General features: G+C 48.0%; 1 protein-coding gene across 1 annotated transcript in view; it reads right to left on the bottom strand.

Annotated features, from left to right (window-relative positions):
* Nucleotides 1–19,047, bottom strand: part of LOC106838536 (two pore channel protein 2-like) — a 38,677-nt gene that overhangs the window by 8,746 nt on the left and 10,884 nt on the right. The window contains exons 5-12 of the mRNA XM_044772873.2: nt 15,430–15,546; nt 15,215–15,333; nt 14,930–15,031; nt 14,053–14,179; nt 12,094–12,295; nt 3,253–3,397; nt 1,508–1,693; nt 377–441 (exon numbers count right to left, since the gene is read on the bottom strand). Coding sequence (XP_044628808.2) covers nt 377–441; nt 1,508–1,693; nt 3,253–3,397; nt 12,094–12,295; nt 14,053–14,179; nt 14,930–15,031; nt 15,215–15,333; nt 15,430–15,546 — 1,063 coding nt within the window. The remainder of the gene's footprint in view (nt 1–376; nt 442–1,507; nt 1,694–3,252; nt 3,398–12,093; nt 12,296–14,052; nt 14,180–14,929; nt 15,032–15,214; nt 15,334–15,429; nt 15,547–19,047) is intronic.

The following is a 19,047-nucleotide window of genomic DNA, read 5'->3' as shown; positions in this document are numbered from 1 at the left end:
AGGACGGTAAAAGAGAAAAGGGTGCTGGGTGGGGGACGACGCAGACTTTCTGCTGTGGCTGGACCCCGTGGGGGCCAAGACGGGCAGAGGGCCAAAGGTGTGGAGGTTAGCCCTGAGGCCGAGGGCAGTTTGGGAGAGGGGTGATCAGGTGAGTAGTCAGTGTGACGAACGCCTACAAATGAAATCTCTAGTAGACAGCTGAACACAAGCGAAGCTACCATCCCTCTCCAGAGCACGCAACACTTTTACTAATTCTCTGGTGCCCCCATTGCCTCACCCCAAACACCTTAATGGTGCACAGTGGACGTTGAGCAAAGACTACTGACTGGATACACGACCCCGGGAGGTGGAGATGCTGAGAGCCGGCAACACTGACCTGACTGAATGGTGGTATTGGCCACCGTGGCCACCAGGGCTGCGATGATAATCAGCACATCAAACCTAACAACACAGAGGCAAAGTGGGTCAAGACTCAAGGGAAACGCCTGTCACGGTCCGGACACAAAAAACTGTGTCCAGTATCTGATGCGAAGCAATGATCCAGCCATAAAACTGACGTCCATAATTTTTAGGGTAGTGGATATGAAGCAAGAAACACTACGTTTGAACAATCCAATGATACCTCAGTGACTGACCCAACAAAGCATCCAGTGGAATTTGCAGGAATCAGCTCATTCATGTCACTCTGTCTTCCAAAGTAACTCTATACTTGTAAGAATACCTTGACACATTTTCAGAATACACCATCTTTCTTGGTATTCATCTTTTTTGGTATTAATTTTACTAAAAGCATTGTCACTTTGTAATTAAAGAGGAAATTCATCACACTGTTACTTTTCTTCCTGATAATGGTGCAAAAGGACAAACAAACATTGGACAACACTCACCAGTCCCCTTTTGGCCACACACACATCCTAGCGAGTCCCCTGGCACTGAGAGCAGTGATCACAGAGATGCAACCCTGCCAAGCTGTGCACTACCTAAATCAGGCCTGTGCCTTGTATCTTTGTGTCCCACAAGGCCTGGCACACAGTGGCACTCAAGATGGATGGGCTGGTTTGCAGCATGAGAGCGACATTTGAGACTAGGGGGTACGTAGCATGGAGTAGAAAAGGCCACAGGGAGATACATCCAGCCCAGAAAAGGCTTGCTCACAGTCCTCATTGTCCAGCCAAGCAAACCAAGGGTTCCGATAACAAGACCAGGGAGCGACTGGGGCAGCTTTGGAAGGAATTGCCTCATTGGGTACCATGTTCTAAGATCTCTTTCAAATCCGAGATGCCGTGATCTGTGATTCTAATTTTAGCGAGTCCATTCAAACTGACACCATGAATAACAGCCTTCACTGGACCAGATGTTCCCCGCCCCCGAGATTTCATTACAAGAGGCCTCAAAACAAGGCAGATGGAGCTTGGAAAATTACAATCATATTAGCCACATTGTGACAGGAAGCCCCCTTCTCTCTGCCCATGGCCTCATCCCCCCTCCCCAGAACATGAATGCTTACCAGTTCCAGAACTGCCTCCTTCCGAAGTAGGATCTGGGCTCATACGTGTACAGTTTCAGGAGAATCTCAATGATATAGAGAGAAAGGAAAAGCCATTCTGCATAGGAGATGAAGGGGTTTCTCTCATCCAGGGCAATGAATATGGCATTGACTAGAATGATGACATCATAAACCCAGACAAAAACCCTGGCATCAGGGAAAAAAGAAGAAATCCTGTTGTCATGCGTTTCGGTGAAAGGATCATGTTCAGAGCTCTACCAGGCCTGCTTCATTGCCCAGCAAGGGGACCGAATATGAGACCCCCCCACCCCCACCCCAAACACACACACACACACACAGTCCTCATGTAAGGTAAGGTTCCAGCACGACCAGGCCCTAAAATTCACCTGCTTCCCACTGATATTGGCGCAGCCCTTCCCGCCAAGGAGAAAATGAAGACATTTCAAAGAAATTGAAGAGGGGGCGGATAGAGGCGTGGTTTTCCCAGGTTCCCCTCTGGGGGCATATTACCTGGATCAGATGAAAGCTTAGGCAGAATCGCAGGTTAAGGAGAGGTTTAGGGTGTAATGAGATCATTACACCTCTACTCCTTAGGAAATTAACATCCTTAACCAAGAAGGCTTCTGAAAACCTCTTTACCCCTAATGCACACAAGCCTTCCAGGGGGCTGGCATGTCCATCTTCCTCACCAAGTTTGGGATAAAAATGCGTGAAAATGTATGGTAGCTGGGCTCTGACTCAACTTTTCAATTACAGAGCAGGCTGCCCTGCTCAGGCACTCGTCCCTGTGCTGCAGGGAATCCTGGGTAAACCCTGGGCGTGGCCAGGGGAAGACAGAGGAGGCGCTCCTCCTTCACGGTTCTCCGCGAAGCACAGACTCTAGGGTCCAGCCCTGGAAGTCACATATGGACACGCAAACATCCACCACATGACACTCACCAGTAGTTCAATGTTGGGATTAAGAAAGGAGCCTCTGCATAAAGATCTCTGATAAATATAAAGTACGGGCAGCTAGAAAGGACATTCACCTACATCACAGGCCGAGCTACTTTCAAGGACTTCTGAACCATTCACTTTTATGAAACATCAAGTTCAAAGAAAGCAAGAGGATGAGCCTCTGATGATTGGGTATTCCAGGAAATCCATATTAAAAATAAGATCTCCATGACCTACAACTAGTATATACAACTACATTTTGGGGGGCTTTGGGGAGAAGGAGAAAAAAACAGATTGGCAACAGATGTTAGCTCAGGTGCCAATCTTTAAAAAGAAAAAAAAAGATCTCCAACCAGGATAAATGACTCTTTCTGGAGTCCATCGCCTTGAGACTAAAAGGAGTAATTGGCCTTCTTAACAATCATTCCAGTGACTCTAACTTGTGAGTTCTGACATATACTTCACAGAGCCCAGGTGCCATATTTGATATCAACTTCCTAATGACTCCGATGGGACTGGAACCTTCCGAATTCAGAGACTGATCAGCTTCTGGCTCAGCACATCTGTTCCGTGGCCCTTGAGCATCTTAGGAAACAGTGCAGAAGGAAGCATACCTAGAAGCCTGTCCCTTTGGCTAAGGCCAAACACCGCATGTACAGAATCCTCTCCCTGCCTCCCCGGGAACCCAAAGCACCAAGCAGAGGGATGATTTACAGCTTCACTGATGAAACATCTTCAGTCCAGACAGCATGAACAGATCCCTCAATTTTTAAAGCAACTTCAGAGAAAACTGGCCCCATCTCACTTGCCTGTGCCGAACCATCCTCTGGACCAAGAGGCTTGCAGACGACTGGTATACCCGAGGCATCCAAGCTTCCAATGGGTGTCTCTTGATGTTGATGGTGACTACCTGGATGTTGAGGAGGTCGGCCAAGCGTAGAAAGTTCATTTTGTCTGCAATGAAAAAACGACCCCAAAACACATGGCCACTGGTGAAACTAAGGTCCAAAGGATGAAGGCAAGTCCGCACAGACTCTTGGATCTGCATTTCATGGTGAAGATCGGAAGCCTCAAAGGATGGAGGCCCAAGGCCAAAGAGCCAGAGAGCGGCAAAGCTTCCCACCTGTCCTCACTCAGACCCTCAGCCAACCCAAGGCCCCCAACCCAAGGCAGCCAACCCAAGGCAGCCAAGCTAAGTGTGTGATTTTGCTAGTTCACAACTGCCACTATCTCATTCCCAGCCTTCTACGCTGCTGTCCTCCTCATCGGGCCATCCCTGCTTTCAGTGTCTGCCTGACCTACTTTTCCCACTTCCCCTTCCTCTCCACAAGGTAGGTGTAACCCATACCCTTCCCCTTGAGCCCCTGCCTCTCTTCTGCCCACCCTCCCCCTCTGCCTCTTCACAAGACTCACTCAAACCCACAGCTTCCACAAGTTGGCCCAGCTCCCCAGGCCAAATACAGTGGAGGCTTTCTTGACCAGCTTGGACCCACTCAACTGCTAAGTCAGTGCTCTCCAGACCCACTGAATGCCCAGGGCCAGCAGGCTATTCTCCATCACCTCACACACCTCTCCCCAACCAGGCTGGTTGGAAGCTGACCACGAGTCAACTGGTCACAAAAAATATCACATCAATGGATGAAATCAGAAGATGCAAAGTGTCGCTGCTTCTTTGAAAACTAAGTTGGGTGCTTTGGAAAACCTAAAGAAAGTTGCTGCAATAAATGGCAGGTGCACATCAGGTACACTTGAGACAGCTGTCAAAGACTGGGGCAGGGAGTTAAGTCCTAGAAGCTTCCCATTTAGTGGACCTGGCGGATGCCCAGGTCTCCACTGCAGTTTTCAGAAGTAAATGACGAAGAACAACGGTTCTACAGGTGCCACCACAGTGTGTTTTATGCAAGAAGGACGTCATGGAACTGCCATCCACTGACACCCAGGCAGAGAAGAGGCCTCAGCCCTGTCAGAAGTGTGGCCTCATCCGAGTGAGGAGCCTGAACCAGACAGAGCCTTAGTGATATTAAACATCCATGTTGCTATTTTCCCTAAGAGTTGTATGGTTCTAGAGCATGAAAGAACATGAGTCCATCAAGTTGTATGAAAAAGACACTTAGCTATCTTAGGATATCTAAGTTCCTGGGCTTTGGAGTTAGAAGGAAAATACACAGACATGGCTCAATAGCTAAAGACATGTAAAACCACTCAGGCGGAAGTGCAGCCACGGAGAATTAGGTGACATGATAACTTGGACCCAGGGACCCGGGTTACGCAAGCCCCACCATTGGAGGTTAGGGAGACACTGATGTGACAACCATAAATAGTGTTCAGAGTGATCTACTGACAGGAATCCAGCCAAAACCTTGGTCATTAAATAACCTCGGCCAACAGAGAACCCATCAGTCTCACTGGGTTGAGATGTCAATCTCTTACTCCAGAAGAGTCGACAGAACAAGAAAGGACAAAGAGAATCAAAACCATAGGAATTTTGTGTTAAGAAGGGATTTGTACCCGTCTGATATTTTATGTTGGAGATCAGGGTCCACCACCTTTTTCTGTAAAGGGCCAGAGAATGAGCACATTAGGTTTGCTAGGCCACATGGTCTCCACTTCAACTACCCACTGCAGCTGTTACAGCATGAAAGCAGCCATAACCGACACATAAATGAAGGAAGACAGCTGTGTTCCAGGCAAACTTCATTTAGGAAAACAGGCCGTGGGCCTCATTTAGCCTGTGGACCAGTCTCCCAAACCTCTTTGTAGATACTTTACTTGTTCCATATTCTCTTTGTGATTAATTCTATTCAGCCCCTTTCTTTCCATATTTGTAAGTTTTATGTTTCTCAGTTTTACCGTAGATTTCAGTTTTAACACTTTTGGCACTAACAGAATGCCAGTGTTCAGCCTTGGAAACCCCAAATGCTGATAACTGCTGATCAAGGGGAAAAGTGCCGATGTTCACAGAAGTATTGCCATCTCTTGCTTGTGCAGCGTGGAGACCATTGGGAAACATGTAATTCTGTTTGACTTCCTGTTATTAAAACTGTCTTTGAAAGTGTCAGCTGAACAAAGGAGTCTTCTGGAGACCCAGGCATCAGAAATCACTGCTGTGTCCTGTAAAATAGAATCAGTGGTCCCTAAAAACCAACAAATCTGATTGGCTGCCTTCCCTAAAGGTGTGCTTGCCCTGGTAACAATATTTAAATCGGCACCGCTGTCTGGTAAAAGGTAAAATACTGAGAAGTCTGTGAGGTCATAAGCTCACTGGCACTTTCTTCTTGCCACATCTACGGAGCTCTAATAAAATCTACGACTCTCGGGGCTGACCCCCTGGCCGAGTGGTTAAGTTCAAGCGCTCCACCTCGCCGGCCCAGGGTTTCACTGGTTCGGATCCTGGGCGCGGACATGGCACCACTCATCAAGCTAGGTGTCATCCCACCTAGCAGAGCCAGAAGGACTCACAACTAGAATACACAACTATGTACTGGGGGGCTTTGGGGAGAAGAAGAAGAAGAAGAAAAAAAAAGATTGCAACAGATGTTAGCTCAGGTGCCAATCTTTAAAAAAAAAAAAAAGTCTAACACTCTCACGGATTCCTTTCTTCAAACTAGATGAGACTTGGTCTCATTTAATTTACAAATAGGATTACAACTCAGGTGACAAAACAGAGCAGGACACAGGCCAAAGAGCTGGACTCCCTCCTGACTCCAGTCATGAGCCAGGAAATAGAGGTCAGGGTCCTGTGGGTGCGTCTCAGGGGCATCTGCCCACCTCTTTCACCCCCTCTAACCTGCCCAGAAGGTCCTGAGCCCCTTTTGCTGAATGGCTACAGAGCCGTTAGAAAGTAAGAGAATAAGAGTCATGCATTGCTTAAGGAGGGGGATACGTTCTGAGAAATGTGCCGTTAGGCGATTTCATCATTGTGTGAACATCACAGAGTGCACTTACACAACCCTAGATGGTATGGCTTACTACACGGCTAGGCTCTATGGTACTGATGTTATGGGACCGCCATCGTGCATGCGGTTCATCGTTGACTGAAACATCGTTATGCGGTGGCTGACTGTACACACGTGTGAGTTTTGTCAGTGTTGTCATCTTGCGGCTTTGGAGCCTTAGGCCTGCTGGACTCACATCTGTATGAGTGGGAAAGTCTGCAGCCGATGAACTAGAACCACGGCAGCTCTATCTTCCCAGAGTCAATGCATAAGTTTGAGATTTTGATAAACTGAGAAGATTAACACGACTCGCGTTTCGCAGGTTAGTTGTGTGGCAGATGGGGGAAGGTCAACTTGGCACAGAAGAGAGCTCTTGAGAAGGGCAACAACCTATGGGCAGAACCAGCAAAACAGGAGTTGAGGGCTCAACTGGGGCCCCTCAAAATTCACATGTTGAAGTCCCAACCCCCAGGACCTCCGAGTGTGACTGTATTTGGAGACGGGGCCTCTAAAGAAGAGATCAAGTTACAGTGAGGCCATGAGGGCGGGCTCCAATCCAATGTGCCTGGTGTCTTTATAAGAGGAGGAGGTGAGGGCACAGCCACATACAGAGGGAAGACGCGATGACGACACAAGAGAAGACAAGCATCTACAAGCCAAGGAGAGAGGCCGACCCTGCCAACACCTTGATCCCAGACTTCTAGCCTGCAGAACGGAGGCAGAATACACTTCTGCTGTTGAAGACCCTAGTATGTGGTACCCTGCCGTGGCTGCCCTGGAGCACTAATATAACAGGGAACAATTTCTTAAGGAATTGTTAATTTAATCATTTTAAGGTGAATACTATCCATTCCTTACATTCCGAGTAGTGACTTGCAGATTCTCCCCAAAGTAAGAAATCAAGGAAAAATTCTTTACGCTTCAAATGTGCTGCCCCTCAAAAAATAAACCAGACAACCAAAAACACTCACCAGGGTGAAGAAAATAAGGAAGGTCAAGCTCAGTGATCACCATTTTTTCTTTAAAAAAAATCTGTAACAAACTCTTAGCTTGCACAAATGTATTAAAAATGCTAAACAAGGGGCTGGCCCCGTGGCCGAATGGTTAAGTTCGCGTGCTCCGCTGCAGGCGGCCCAGTGTTTCGTTGGTTCGAATCCTGGGCGCGGACATGGCTCTGCTCATCAGACCACGCTGAGGCAGCGTCCCACATGCCACAACTAGAAGAACCCACAACGAAGAATATACAACTATGTACCGGGGGGCTTTGGGGAGAAAAAGGAAATAATAAAATCTTTTAAAAAAAAATGCTAAACAAATTAAGTATTATGTGAACTAGGTCTTAGAATGATTTTCTCCAGATAAAACCTTGAATTAACAAGTTGGTTTATACACTTGGCCCCCACAAGTATAAAATATGTAAAACAACGAAATACTAATTTAAATAGTATTTCTATAATTTCTTAAAATCAAATGGAAACCAGGGAATTCTAACTTTGGTTAATGTTCTTAGTGTCTCTACCGAGTTAAAAAAAATAAAGAAAAGATATGCAAATTAACAGGCCAGCAATTATTAGTTGCAAAAAGGCTATTAGGGGAAAAAACAAGCCTTCATTATTTTTTTCAGTAAAAACATACATTTTAAAGATTTGGTTACAAATTTACAATCTGAAGACTTTTGACAAAAAAATTAAAATGTGGTAAAATGACTTGATAAATCAAATTAAAATAATTTAAAATTTTAATCCGAATTTATTTAGGAAAAGCAATAAATTGTTTTGTGATTTAAGGTTTAAAACATGGCTTCATGTCTTTTTCCTGACTTTATCCAGTGTAAATACAAGTGCAAATACGGCATGTTAGTGCATGCAAATTTTTTTTTCTCCAAAGAGGCTAAAATGGCTGGAACTCCTCATATTCCTCCCCCTTATCTGACGGGTCATTCGGCATCATGATCTCAGCGAACATTTAGGTGTCCACAAACTAAACATGGATTAGAACCATGTGACGTGATTTAAACGGTGCTGTGATTTAAAAGCTTGTGTATTTATCAATTGGCTTTTGTAAATCCCAAATGATATTGTAAATTACAAGGCCTTACAGACTTACCCCCTTAAATTATGTGGATACAGCGTTTAGAGTTTTATACTTCTCTCACAAGTCCTTAGTGCCAAGAGTGAGTCAACCACCTATGGTTCCTCAAATGTATTTTCTCGAAGTACTAATTGAGATCGGGGCACTGCACAAATGAATATTGAGATAAATAGTCAATAATCTGCGTTTACCTAAAGACTTGCCAAGAAATTAAAATGCTATGCCCCATGTATAAATATTTTTGTCCTTCATGATACCAAAATTAAAATATTATATAACAATTGTCTTATATCACACTATAAAATCAATTATGTTAAAAAGTAGAGTTTTCAAGCTATAAACCATATTGCCATTGCAGCATACCGATTGGCATGACTAAACTCGTATGTGTCTATAACGAAGTACACTAACGTTAATAGAGAAAAGCTCAGAACAGGCCCATCGTGGGCTTCACGGGAGGGACGGAAGGTTGGTCTTTGGCATCTCTGCATTCTGCCCAGGGAGCTGCAATTGCAGCCTCACCCAAGAAGATGCCCACATTTCTCATAAGTGTGCAACACTTACACCGATTTTCATTCTCTCTTGGATGATCGTGGACCACTGTAAAGACATGAGGTCTCCCCCGACTGCAGGAAGTAAAATGTCGACCGCTCCACGCTTCCCCTGAGCTGTGGCCATTCTGACCAGCATGACCACGTTCTATGGCACAGCCAGGGCTTCAGCCAGGCCGCAGTCTAGGCTCCGTTTGTCACTGACCAGCCTCCTCTGGTAACTCGTGCAGATGTCACCCTGTCCAGGGCCGCAGCCCACACTCAGAGAAGAACCTGTGCAGACAGGCAGGTGTCTTTTGTACCCAGATCTTTGTGGGCACTCTCCAGAGGGACCACGGAATGGTACACCCGAATGGTACACAGGGGGCCGGAAGAACTCAGCTGCGTTCGGTGTGCTTCATAATTATCCTACACAGCTGACCAATGTGGTGAGAGCCGCCCTGTTTGTCAGCCCAGAACATGGGAGAGGCTGTTGAGACAACGAAAGCAGTTCATCCTCCCACTTGGGAAACAAGTGTCAACAGTTAGACTGACCTTACAAATGGAGAAACGCTGTTCATGTGAGTATGTCCTGGTGACCAAGTGCATCTTCTCTGGAGGACCAGGAGAGACCCGTGTGAAGGCCTGCCTCACCACGCCTCACAGACCAGGACTCCTAAGAGCTCCTATCCCTGGGTTTGGAAAACCTCACCTTTCAATAGCCATCCAGGAATTCACTTTACAGAAGGACTTGCAAAGAAAGTTCATAAAGCCCTAAAGCTTCATCAGCATCTTCGGAGTCCCAACCACCCGGAAGCAGCAGAGGTGCGAGCTGACTCATCAAAGGGGCATTCTCAAAGACAGAGGGCCTGAAGTTGGGCCAGTTCTTGGAGTGGGAGATCCGGGGGCCAGGCCCCCCGGCCCCCTCTAAGTACTAGCGCAGGGCTCCTCAAAGGGCAGTTCCCGGGCCACTGTGGCCTGTCCTGTGTTCCCCTCCCTCCATGAGATAAGTCTGAAAATTTAGAAACTTGCAGGACAATTGACAGGATCATTTCATGTCCACTGACTCTCATAATGAAAAATCGGGACTTGGAGTTTATGCATCTTTTTATTTCCTTTTTCTGCTTATTCACTGTTGCTGTATTTTACCAAAGTATCGGTCCATAACAGGCTGGGTACTAAATGGCTTCACTGTCACAGCTGGTGAAGCACCGTGCTCAAGGGCTACCTGCCAGCCGCCAGGCGCCCTGCCCCCACCATGAGCAGAGCCCTCCCCCTGACATGCTGGCTGGCACAGCGACTCCCTGTGCATCCGCCACAGGGCACCAAAGCAACCTGTCCAGGGCCTGAGAAGCCTGGCTCCCGATCAGACACCGGGAGCCATGACATCAAGCCGGTGGCTGAAGGGATGCGCTCAGGGCCCCCTGGAGGGCACCTGTCAAATCCTGCTGACTTAGGCGGGCAAAGCCTTCGCCCACCTGGATCCAAAACTCTCCTTGGAAGACGCGGGTACCACCCACTCACAGGGTCTTGCTATACATTTCTCTTTTCCCCCTGGACACTGGATTGACTTCTCACGTAAGTTCCGGAGGATGAATCACTGTCGTTCCTTTCTTCTCACACGTGCATGGAGTCCTAACAAAACCTCTGGCTCTGCTGGATGAGTTTGAGAGTCTTTGCCTCATGTAAGTTTACATCCTATCACACCTACCTTTCCACTTTGGTGTGTCTCCATCTAGACTTTTCTTGCAACTGGTAAAATGAGGGTGTTTGGGACATATTTCAGTCACCTCACATCTTTCTACATTGCTACCTCATCTTCACAGTCATTTTCTTTCTTTTTCTTTTTCTTTCTTTTTTTTTTTTTTTTTTGGTGAGGAAGATTGGGCCTGAGCTAACACCTATTGCCAATCTTCCTCTTTTTGCTTGAGGACGATTGGCCCTGAGCTAACATCTGTTACCAATCTGCCTCTTTTTGCTTGAGGAAGATTGTCCCTGAACTAGCACCTGTGCCAATCTTCCTCTATTTTGTATGTGGGATGCCACCACAGCATGGCTTGATGAGTGGTATGTAGGTCCATACCCAGGATCTGAGCTCACAAAACCCAGGCCGCTGAAGCAGTGCATGTGAACTTAACCACTACACCACTGGACCAGCCCCTACAGTCATTTTTAATGTCACCAAAATTTCCCATTAAGTGACTATCAGAATTTGGGGCAGTTTAACACAATGATAGAAAGCACGAGCCCTGGAGTCAGATGGCTTGTACCAATACTTTGCAGCTGAGAGGCCTTCACAAACTACTCAACCTCTCTGAGTCTCAGTTTCCATAGTGACAAATGTGGCTAACAAATCCCCCCCCCACTTCAGTGAGTCTGGGGAAGGACCACATAGACACAGTGCATGGAAAGCAATCACAGCAAGGCCTCACACGTGAAGAGCCTGCCACACGTATTAAGCGTTGTTAATAACCACTATCAACCACTAACACATACATTTTAAGTTACTTTTAACTTTTTACTTTCAAATGCTGAATGCAATTTAGACATTTATTTATATAGCTCTTTTCCATACTTTAGATGACCTCCATGAAACAAAATCCCAGAGGCCAGCCCTGTGGCACAGTGGTTAAGTTTGGCACACTCCACTTTGGTGGCCCGGGTTCATGGGTTTGGATCCTGGGTGCAGACTTACACCACTCATCAGCCACACTGTGGCGGTGACCCATATATAAAGTGGAGGATGACTGGCACAGATGTTAGCTCAGGGCCAATCTTCCTCAAGCAAAAAAAGAGGAAGATTGGCAACAGATGTTAGCTCAACAGAGTCCCGGAGTGAATGACCGTGTTACAAGGTAAGGGCTTTTGGATGGCTCATTACACGCTGACAAACACACACAGGGACAGCCCTGTCAGAGCACAGCGTGAGGACCCTAATTCCACTGTATTCTGGCCAGCAGGGAGTGTCCATATGCATTTTTATTTGCAAATTAAAAAAAATAAAGAACAATAGTGCCGCTTCACCCATCCCTTTAGAAGACCCCTGCTACTGAACACCCAGGGAAGAAGAACAGTCGAGGCCAAGGCTTCTTACCCACGTGCCCCTTCTGTCCCTCGTCGGAGACCCTCAAGAGGAGCTCCAGGTGGGAACTGCTGATGTCCGGCGCCACGACCTTGGCCAGCCGCCTCCACTGGGCCTCCTTCACCACAAACTCTGTGCCCACCTGGACTTTCAGAAGGTTGAAAGCCTCTATCATTTTGTGACGTTTCAGGTACGCCAGTTTGCGAATCTCATTCTTTAAAAAACAGAATTGTGTTTTTTAAGAGAAAGATTCAAGAAACCCTCATTTCTTGACTCTACACATTTCAAGGTCATCAGAGAGCCCAAGAGAAGGCACTGATGATTCCAGTACCAAGCAAGGTATAACCCCTCCAGGCTCCAGGTACGGGTAGCTAACCCGTCTGCATAAAAGAACGCATCTTACCAAGAGCCCGTGAGGGATAATCTGTGTGGTGAGCAACACAGCAGCAGGAGGCAGACAGGTGCCAACCCCACTCTGCCCAGGAGGAGAGAAGATTCCAGAAAGGAAGGAAATCAGGTATGCTCCTGAGAGAGAGGGAGACCAGGAGAAGGAGAGGAGAGGTCCACCATTAAGTCAACCAAGAAAGAGAAGAGGACGAGGAGGAGTGTTGGGGAAGTGAAACTTGGCTGGAAAAGGTCCGGAAAGAGGTCTGGGGCGGAAAGGACAGCTGGGGCCTGCCAGGAGCTGCCATCTGGCCTGACCACAGGGAATCTTCCAGAAGAGGGGAGCCCTCTCAGGTTATAATCTGCCACCCAGCGCCCACCTCTACTGCTCCCTGTAAGCCTGTTACCCGATATCATCGCCACCATGGCTAGACTATAAATTCTCAAAGGGCGTGGGCTGTGTCTTAATCATCTTTGACGCCTCAGAACTCTGTACGGCGCTGGGCACATAAGGCATGCGTCAGATGTGTTTGCTGACTGATCCATGTTCCAGAAGATTAATTTCTGAGGAGTGTTACTAAAAGAAACACTTCCTTGGGGGAGGAGAGGCATGACAACAGCTCTGTCCTGCAGTGAAGGAGAAGAGAGGCACAGCAGTCTCTCTGAGACAGCCTCTTTCTGCCCAGAGGGAGCAGGTCAGAAGGAGGAGGGTCTCTGGGAGGCCCGGCCTTGGGGTCAGGGCAGCTGAGGTGCCCGTGGTGCATAGACTCCTCAGGACCTGGACAGGTCAGCCACCTTCAAAGGCCAGTTTGGCCAAATCTCACACTCAGCCCCGCCACCCGCTTCTCCTCAGCAGCAAACATTTAAGTTCTTCTCTACTTTCTACTTGCCCCCTGGTGGGCAATGAAAAATTCAAAACAGAACCAAGAGGATCAAAAAACAAAAGGCCATGTCTTCCCTTAAAGGAAAATGATCCTTTGATGAAAGGCTTCTCTGTGCACTAGTTTTACAATAGGAAAAAACAGCCAAGCAGATGCGTGCCGCTGGGTGGCAGTGCAGGGCGGGCAGGTGAGCTCGCGGAGGTATCCCAGTGGATTCGGGGCTGTAAATAAAACATCCTCCGCCCTACGTCCTCAGAAGCCTTTGCCCACCCAACACCTCCAGGAATTCTCAGACATAAATCAAACAGGCAGGTACCAGGGCAGACACTGTTGGCTTTAAGAAGTTTCTGCTTTTGCTGGAGGGAGAAAAGGAGGTGGAAGCTTGGAGAATAAGCCCGATCCCCAATCATACAGAAAACGTTTCAAGGAGCCATAAGCAACCTGATGCATTAAGAGCAAGGAGCGAAGCGAGGACCTGCCATTGCCCACAATGTTCAGACACACTGTCAGACCATCGCAGAGACTGGTAAAGAACTCACTCACTCAGCAGAAGACAGTAAGACGCGAAAGAAGTCTTCAGATTCACCCAAGTGAAAAGAAAAAGGACGCTTCCAAATATTTAGCACATGCATCTGGCAGCCTCCCTGCCACTGCTCCCAGTCCGGGAGCCTGTCCTTCACCCCAGACCCCCGCTCACGAACGTTACCTTTAAGTGTTTCCTGTAATTGTTGTAGACCACGGCCAGAAAGACGGACAGGAAGACGTAGGTGTTGATGATGATGTAGGTTATAAAGTACAGAGAATACCACCCGTTGAAGTCATAGGCAGGCATCCTAGAAGGAAATCATTTCTCTCTCATGGTTTCTCATACCCTAGGTCCACAGTGCAAAAAAGTTGACCTTGGGTGACATCCCATGTGGACCACCCACGTGCACCAGGCACAGGAAAACGTTCTGTCACTCTAACTCTCCCCCATACGGTGTGATGGGGCCTCAAAGCCATCACCATCCCTAATGCTCAACGGCTCGCTCCAAACTTGCCTTCAGAAGTTCTTAGAGCCTTATCAGGGTGCCCACCTTCTAAGCAGGCAGGACCTTGGAGATCCCCCATTACCACCCCCTCCCTTCACAGTGAGAAAATTGAGGCCAAGAAAGGAGAGCAACTTGCACAGAATTACAGAGGGAATCTGAAGGACGGCTTGAGTCTACACCCAAGACTCTGCAGGGACCCCAGACTGCCTTGCTGGTGAGCCAGATAATTTTCTTTCCACTTTGGGACAATGAGAATGGAAAGGGCACCATTAATAACTGCAGCAGACAAGAGGACTAAATCAGGATGCATGCTCAGTGCACCTATAACAGAAACTAGATTTTGTACAGGAGGGGACGTTGGGGCTGCTGGCACAGCAGGTAGCCCAGGGTCTGAAGGAGAGACCCCAGAGAACACAAGGAGGGCCAGGAACTTCACCTTGCTGACGTTTGCCAGAGGCAGGCCCTGCTAGTGTCAGGCGACAGTTGCTTTTAAGAAAGTGAACTCTGTTTTGGGAACAGCTGTCCATGCACCTGCACTGGGGATGCACGTACATGACATCGGGGCTGTTTGCCGTCGTGACCAGCACGTAGAGCTCAAACGCTATGTCCAGGATGTTCGTGAAGTAGGGCGACCCTTCCACTGTTTTAAGACCCCTAAGGAGGAACCAAAAGCACAAAGTGAAAACCCACACACACAAATACACTTTTCCCTTTCAAGAGCACTCCTGGAGTGTCTGAATGAGGACGATGGCATCCGGTGACAGATTCTGCCACCAAAAGGCTGAACCCAAGCCTGGGAGAATTCACAGGCAGGAACTTCCAAAGCAGCGTGCTCACCTATCCCCAAAAAGCTTCAAGGCCATGAGGGAGAACATGAGCACACTGAAGAGAAACAGGAGAAAGACATAGAGGATATCAGGCAGTGTGTTCCGGATGCTTCGGAAAGCCCTGCGGATCTGCGGAGACAAAATTTAATTTCATTTACAAGAAATCAGCCAATTTTCTGTGAAAACGAAAGCCACGCCCTTGTGTATGCCAGAGTATATTCTTACCTGACGACTTTCGGGGAAGTTAATTAGGAACACTGGCCTTAAAGCCCTTGACCATCGAACGCTGCGGATGTTAACAGCTTCCAGGGACCCATAGACAATCAGATCGATCAGGGTCAGCTGTGAGAGACACGGGACAGGAATGTCAGGACCACGCTGCTGGGGACAGACGAAGTGATGGTGTGGATGCCTGTTCACTGGCCAGAGGGAGGGGCACAATACGTCATGTCAAAAAGCAAGTTTGATAAACAGCATAATTCCAGTTTTGTAATATGACATTAACAGCAACTGTGATTTGTGTGTTTACTACGTGCCATGGATTATAAAAAGCATCTTCCATAATTATTCTGCTATCCTCACCCCCCTCTAAGGTGGGCACCATTCCTGGATGGAGGTGCTTGAGGCACAGACAGGGTGAGCATGTGGCCCTGTCACACAGCTAATAAGGAGCAGGACTGAGACTGAAGCCCAGGCAGTCTGACACCAGAGTCCTTGCAGTTACCCACACGGCTACATGCTCTCACACTACATCCTACTTAACTTTTCTTGAACTTGATATATAAAAGAGGTTGTCTAGTCTAGTAAGAGAGGTGAGAATATCTAGAATATAGAAAATCCTTATTGATCCTTCTTAATGTCAGGTTTTGTGATCACCTGAGGACAGGGCAAAAGAAGAACCCAATGCATTTTAGACAAATATAAGTAAAACAGAATAATCTACCATCATCAGAAATGTTAATTCGGTCCCCTTGGTGCCAAGGCACAGAAGATCCAGCGAGATCCAGCACAGGAGGAAAGATGGGACAGACAGAAAGAGGTGGTGCTGGCTGCTGCACTGGGCACCCCTTGGAGGGAACTGGCGTGGCTGCCCCAGCAGAGCAGGGATGAGCAGACCGCCAAGGTCATGACTTCTGAGGAGGGTCCATGGAGGAGGCACCCCATGATGTAATCTTAAAGCAAAGACAGAGCTTTAAAAGGATAAAACTGAGCCAGCCCTGATGGCATAGCAGTTAAAGTTTGGCTCGCTCTGCTTCAGTGACCTGGGTTTGGTTCCTGGGCACAGAACCACACCACTGGTCTGTCAGTAGCTATGCTGTGGTTCACACAGAAGAACCAGAAGAACTTACAGCTATACACAACTATGTACTGGGGCTTTTGTGGGGGGAGGAAGAAAAGAGAAAAAAGGGAGAAAGATTGGCAACAGATGTTAGCTTAGGGTGAATCTTCCTCTGAAAAAAAGGACAAAACTCAGAAAGGTCAAGAGCCAGGGCAGGAAGGCACAGTAAAGGGGGTCTCAGGGAAGAACTATCGGGTACATTTGGGAAGCAGAGGGTCCTGGGGGTGGAGACAGGGGGTCAGGAAGTGACAAAGTCTGATGGCAGGCGGCTTTGAGGGCCAGGCTAAAAAGGTAAAGTCTTATTCCCAGGACCTGCGGAAGCCAGGAAGTCTTTCAAATCAGGGCAATGGGGGCAAAGGAGTGAGACCGTCCTGGTAACAGATGCTGGACAGACTTGGACGGGGCAAGAGTGTGTCCTCGTTCACTTCACTCCACACATGTTTACGGAGTGCCTCATATGTGTAGTGTGGTTCCAGCTCCGGAGAGAGACCAGGAGAGCTAGATAGAAAGTGCCCTCACAGAGCGCATATTCCAGCAGGAAAGAAGAGTAACGCTGATAAACATGCTCTGCAGCAGGTGGTGGGGCGTGCTCTGGAGAAAACCCAGGCAAGGCAAAGGGCTGAGGGCGTGCGGGAAGGGGGGCTGCTCTGAGGAGGTGGGCCAGGAGGGGAGGCGGTGCAGAAGCGGGAGGGGAAGGTACAAAGGCCAAAGCAGCACCACAGAGAGAGCAGAAGAGGGCGAGGGTGGGAGGAGGTGAGGGTGGACGGTAATGGGGGAGGGAGCCAGAGTCCCACCGTGACCAGGACTTTGGCTTTTCTCTGCCGTGAGACGGAAAGCCATTGGGTAATCTCATGTGGGGGAGCACCACGACCTGACTTTTTAGGAGATAAAGAGGTACATAGACCCTGGCCTGGTAGGGGCCATGCGGCAGAAAGGGTCATGAAAGAAGGACACACCTCTGGGAGGAGAAGAGCCCGGCTGACTTCTCCATTTTATACATTCTGTACTGTTTGGATTTCTCTTTCTTCCAAAAATAACCTCCCTCCTTCCTTTTCTGTACAGTTTTCCCAAAACAAATGCCCAAAACAAACTGTTAGAGAAAAGGGGAGAAAAGACAGCAGACACTCTAGGTAAAAGAGATAAAGCAAGCAGAGGAAGAGCGAGCGGTTTGTGTCGGACAGCAGGCAGCTGGGCCGGCTGGAGCGCAGGGCGCCGTGTGAAAGACGCTTGCAGGGCTGGTGGGGCTTCGAGCTCAACAGTCTGCTGAGCTCGGAGACATTGTTGGGCAAGAGAGGGAAGTAATCTGAGGTGTGCTCCCAGAAAGTTAATCAGCAGCGGCATCTGAAATGCATGTGTCAGGGATCCGAGGTTGAGGTGACCATGGCAGTTCTCGAAAGGGGTGACAGGGACCTGGACTACATCGTGGGAACAGAACGGCGCGCAGCAGAGGGACAATGAGGAGCCGTATCAGAATCCTCTGTTATGGTCCCAGCAGGGAGAATGGGAAACAGTGCAAGTGGCATCGTGAGGGGGGCTTGGGGAGGCCGGGTGCGAGAGGGAAGCGAGAGCATCTTGACTAGGAGGGTGATGGGAGACAAAGCACCACAGACGACGGAAAACAGCTAGGGGAGCTGAGGGGAAGAAGAGGGTGGGTTTGGTCCCACTGTATTTGAGTTGAAACACTCACGTGGAAAGGATTAGCAAGCAGTTGGCCACAGAGAAAAGAAACTGAGAAGGGAAACCAGTATCAGCTACGGCATGGGGCCCTCTCTCACCAAGTGTTTGTGGAAGCTCTGAGAATGGATGGCTCAGGGGCAAGGAGACTGGGCCTTGGGCTAACTGGAAAGATCCATGGTTCAGGGGTGTTAGCTGCTGGGCTGATAGATGAAGTATAAATTACCCTTATCTAATGATGGAGGTGGCCTCTCTGCTCGTTACAGCAGCATTTCAGAACGCATTACCCTGCCTCACTCGGCATAACTGCTTAGCATACATCTTTCCAGATTTTTCCATGAACGTATAACATTCTTTCCTTTTTTGTTTTTAATGAAAGATGTGATCCAACTGTACTGTAACTTGCTCTTTTGACTTAATGGATGATAAGAGCCCCTCCCTGATAAGAGATACATATGCTCCTTTAACACTATTTTATAGGGCTGTGTGGATGTGCGAAATTTTATTCAACACACATATATTGCTAGGAAATCGAGTTGCTTCCAATTTTTCAATATTTTGAACAGCTCAGCCATGACCAGCGTTGTGGCTAAATCTTTGAACACATGCTTCTTTCCTAAAGATGGATTCCCAGGAATGCAAGTCCAGGATGCAGGAGTGTGCACACTGAAGGCTTCTGATGGGAAGTGCCAAACAGCCGTCCAGAAAGACAGCTTACTCGTCCCTCCAGCAGGGAGTAGGGAGTTCTGTTTTCTCTCCATCTTGCTAACATTGTTTTATAGGCACGCATGGGAGTTTATTGTTGTTTTAATATATATCCTTAACGAGTG

Source organism: Equus asinus, chromosome 6 (assembly GCF_041296235.1).
Source record: "Equus asinus isolate D_3611 breed Donkey chromosome 6, EquAss-T2T_v2, whole genome shotgun sequence".
Lineage (NCBI taxonomy): Eukaryota > Metazoa > Chordata > Mammalia > Perissodactyla > Equidae > Equus > Equus asinus.
Note: the sequence above shows the minus strand (reverse complement) of the source record. Positions and strands in the feature narration are given on the sequence as shown.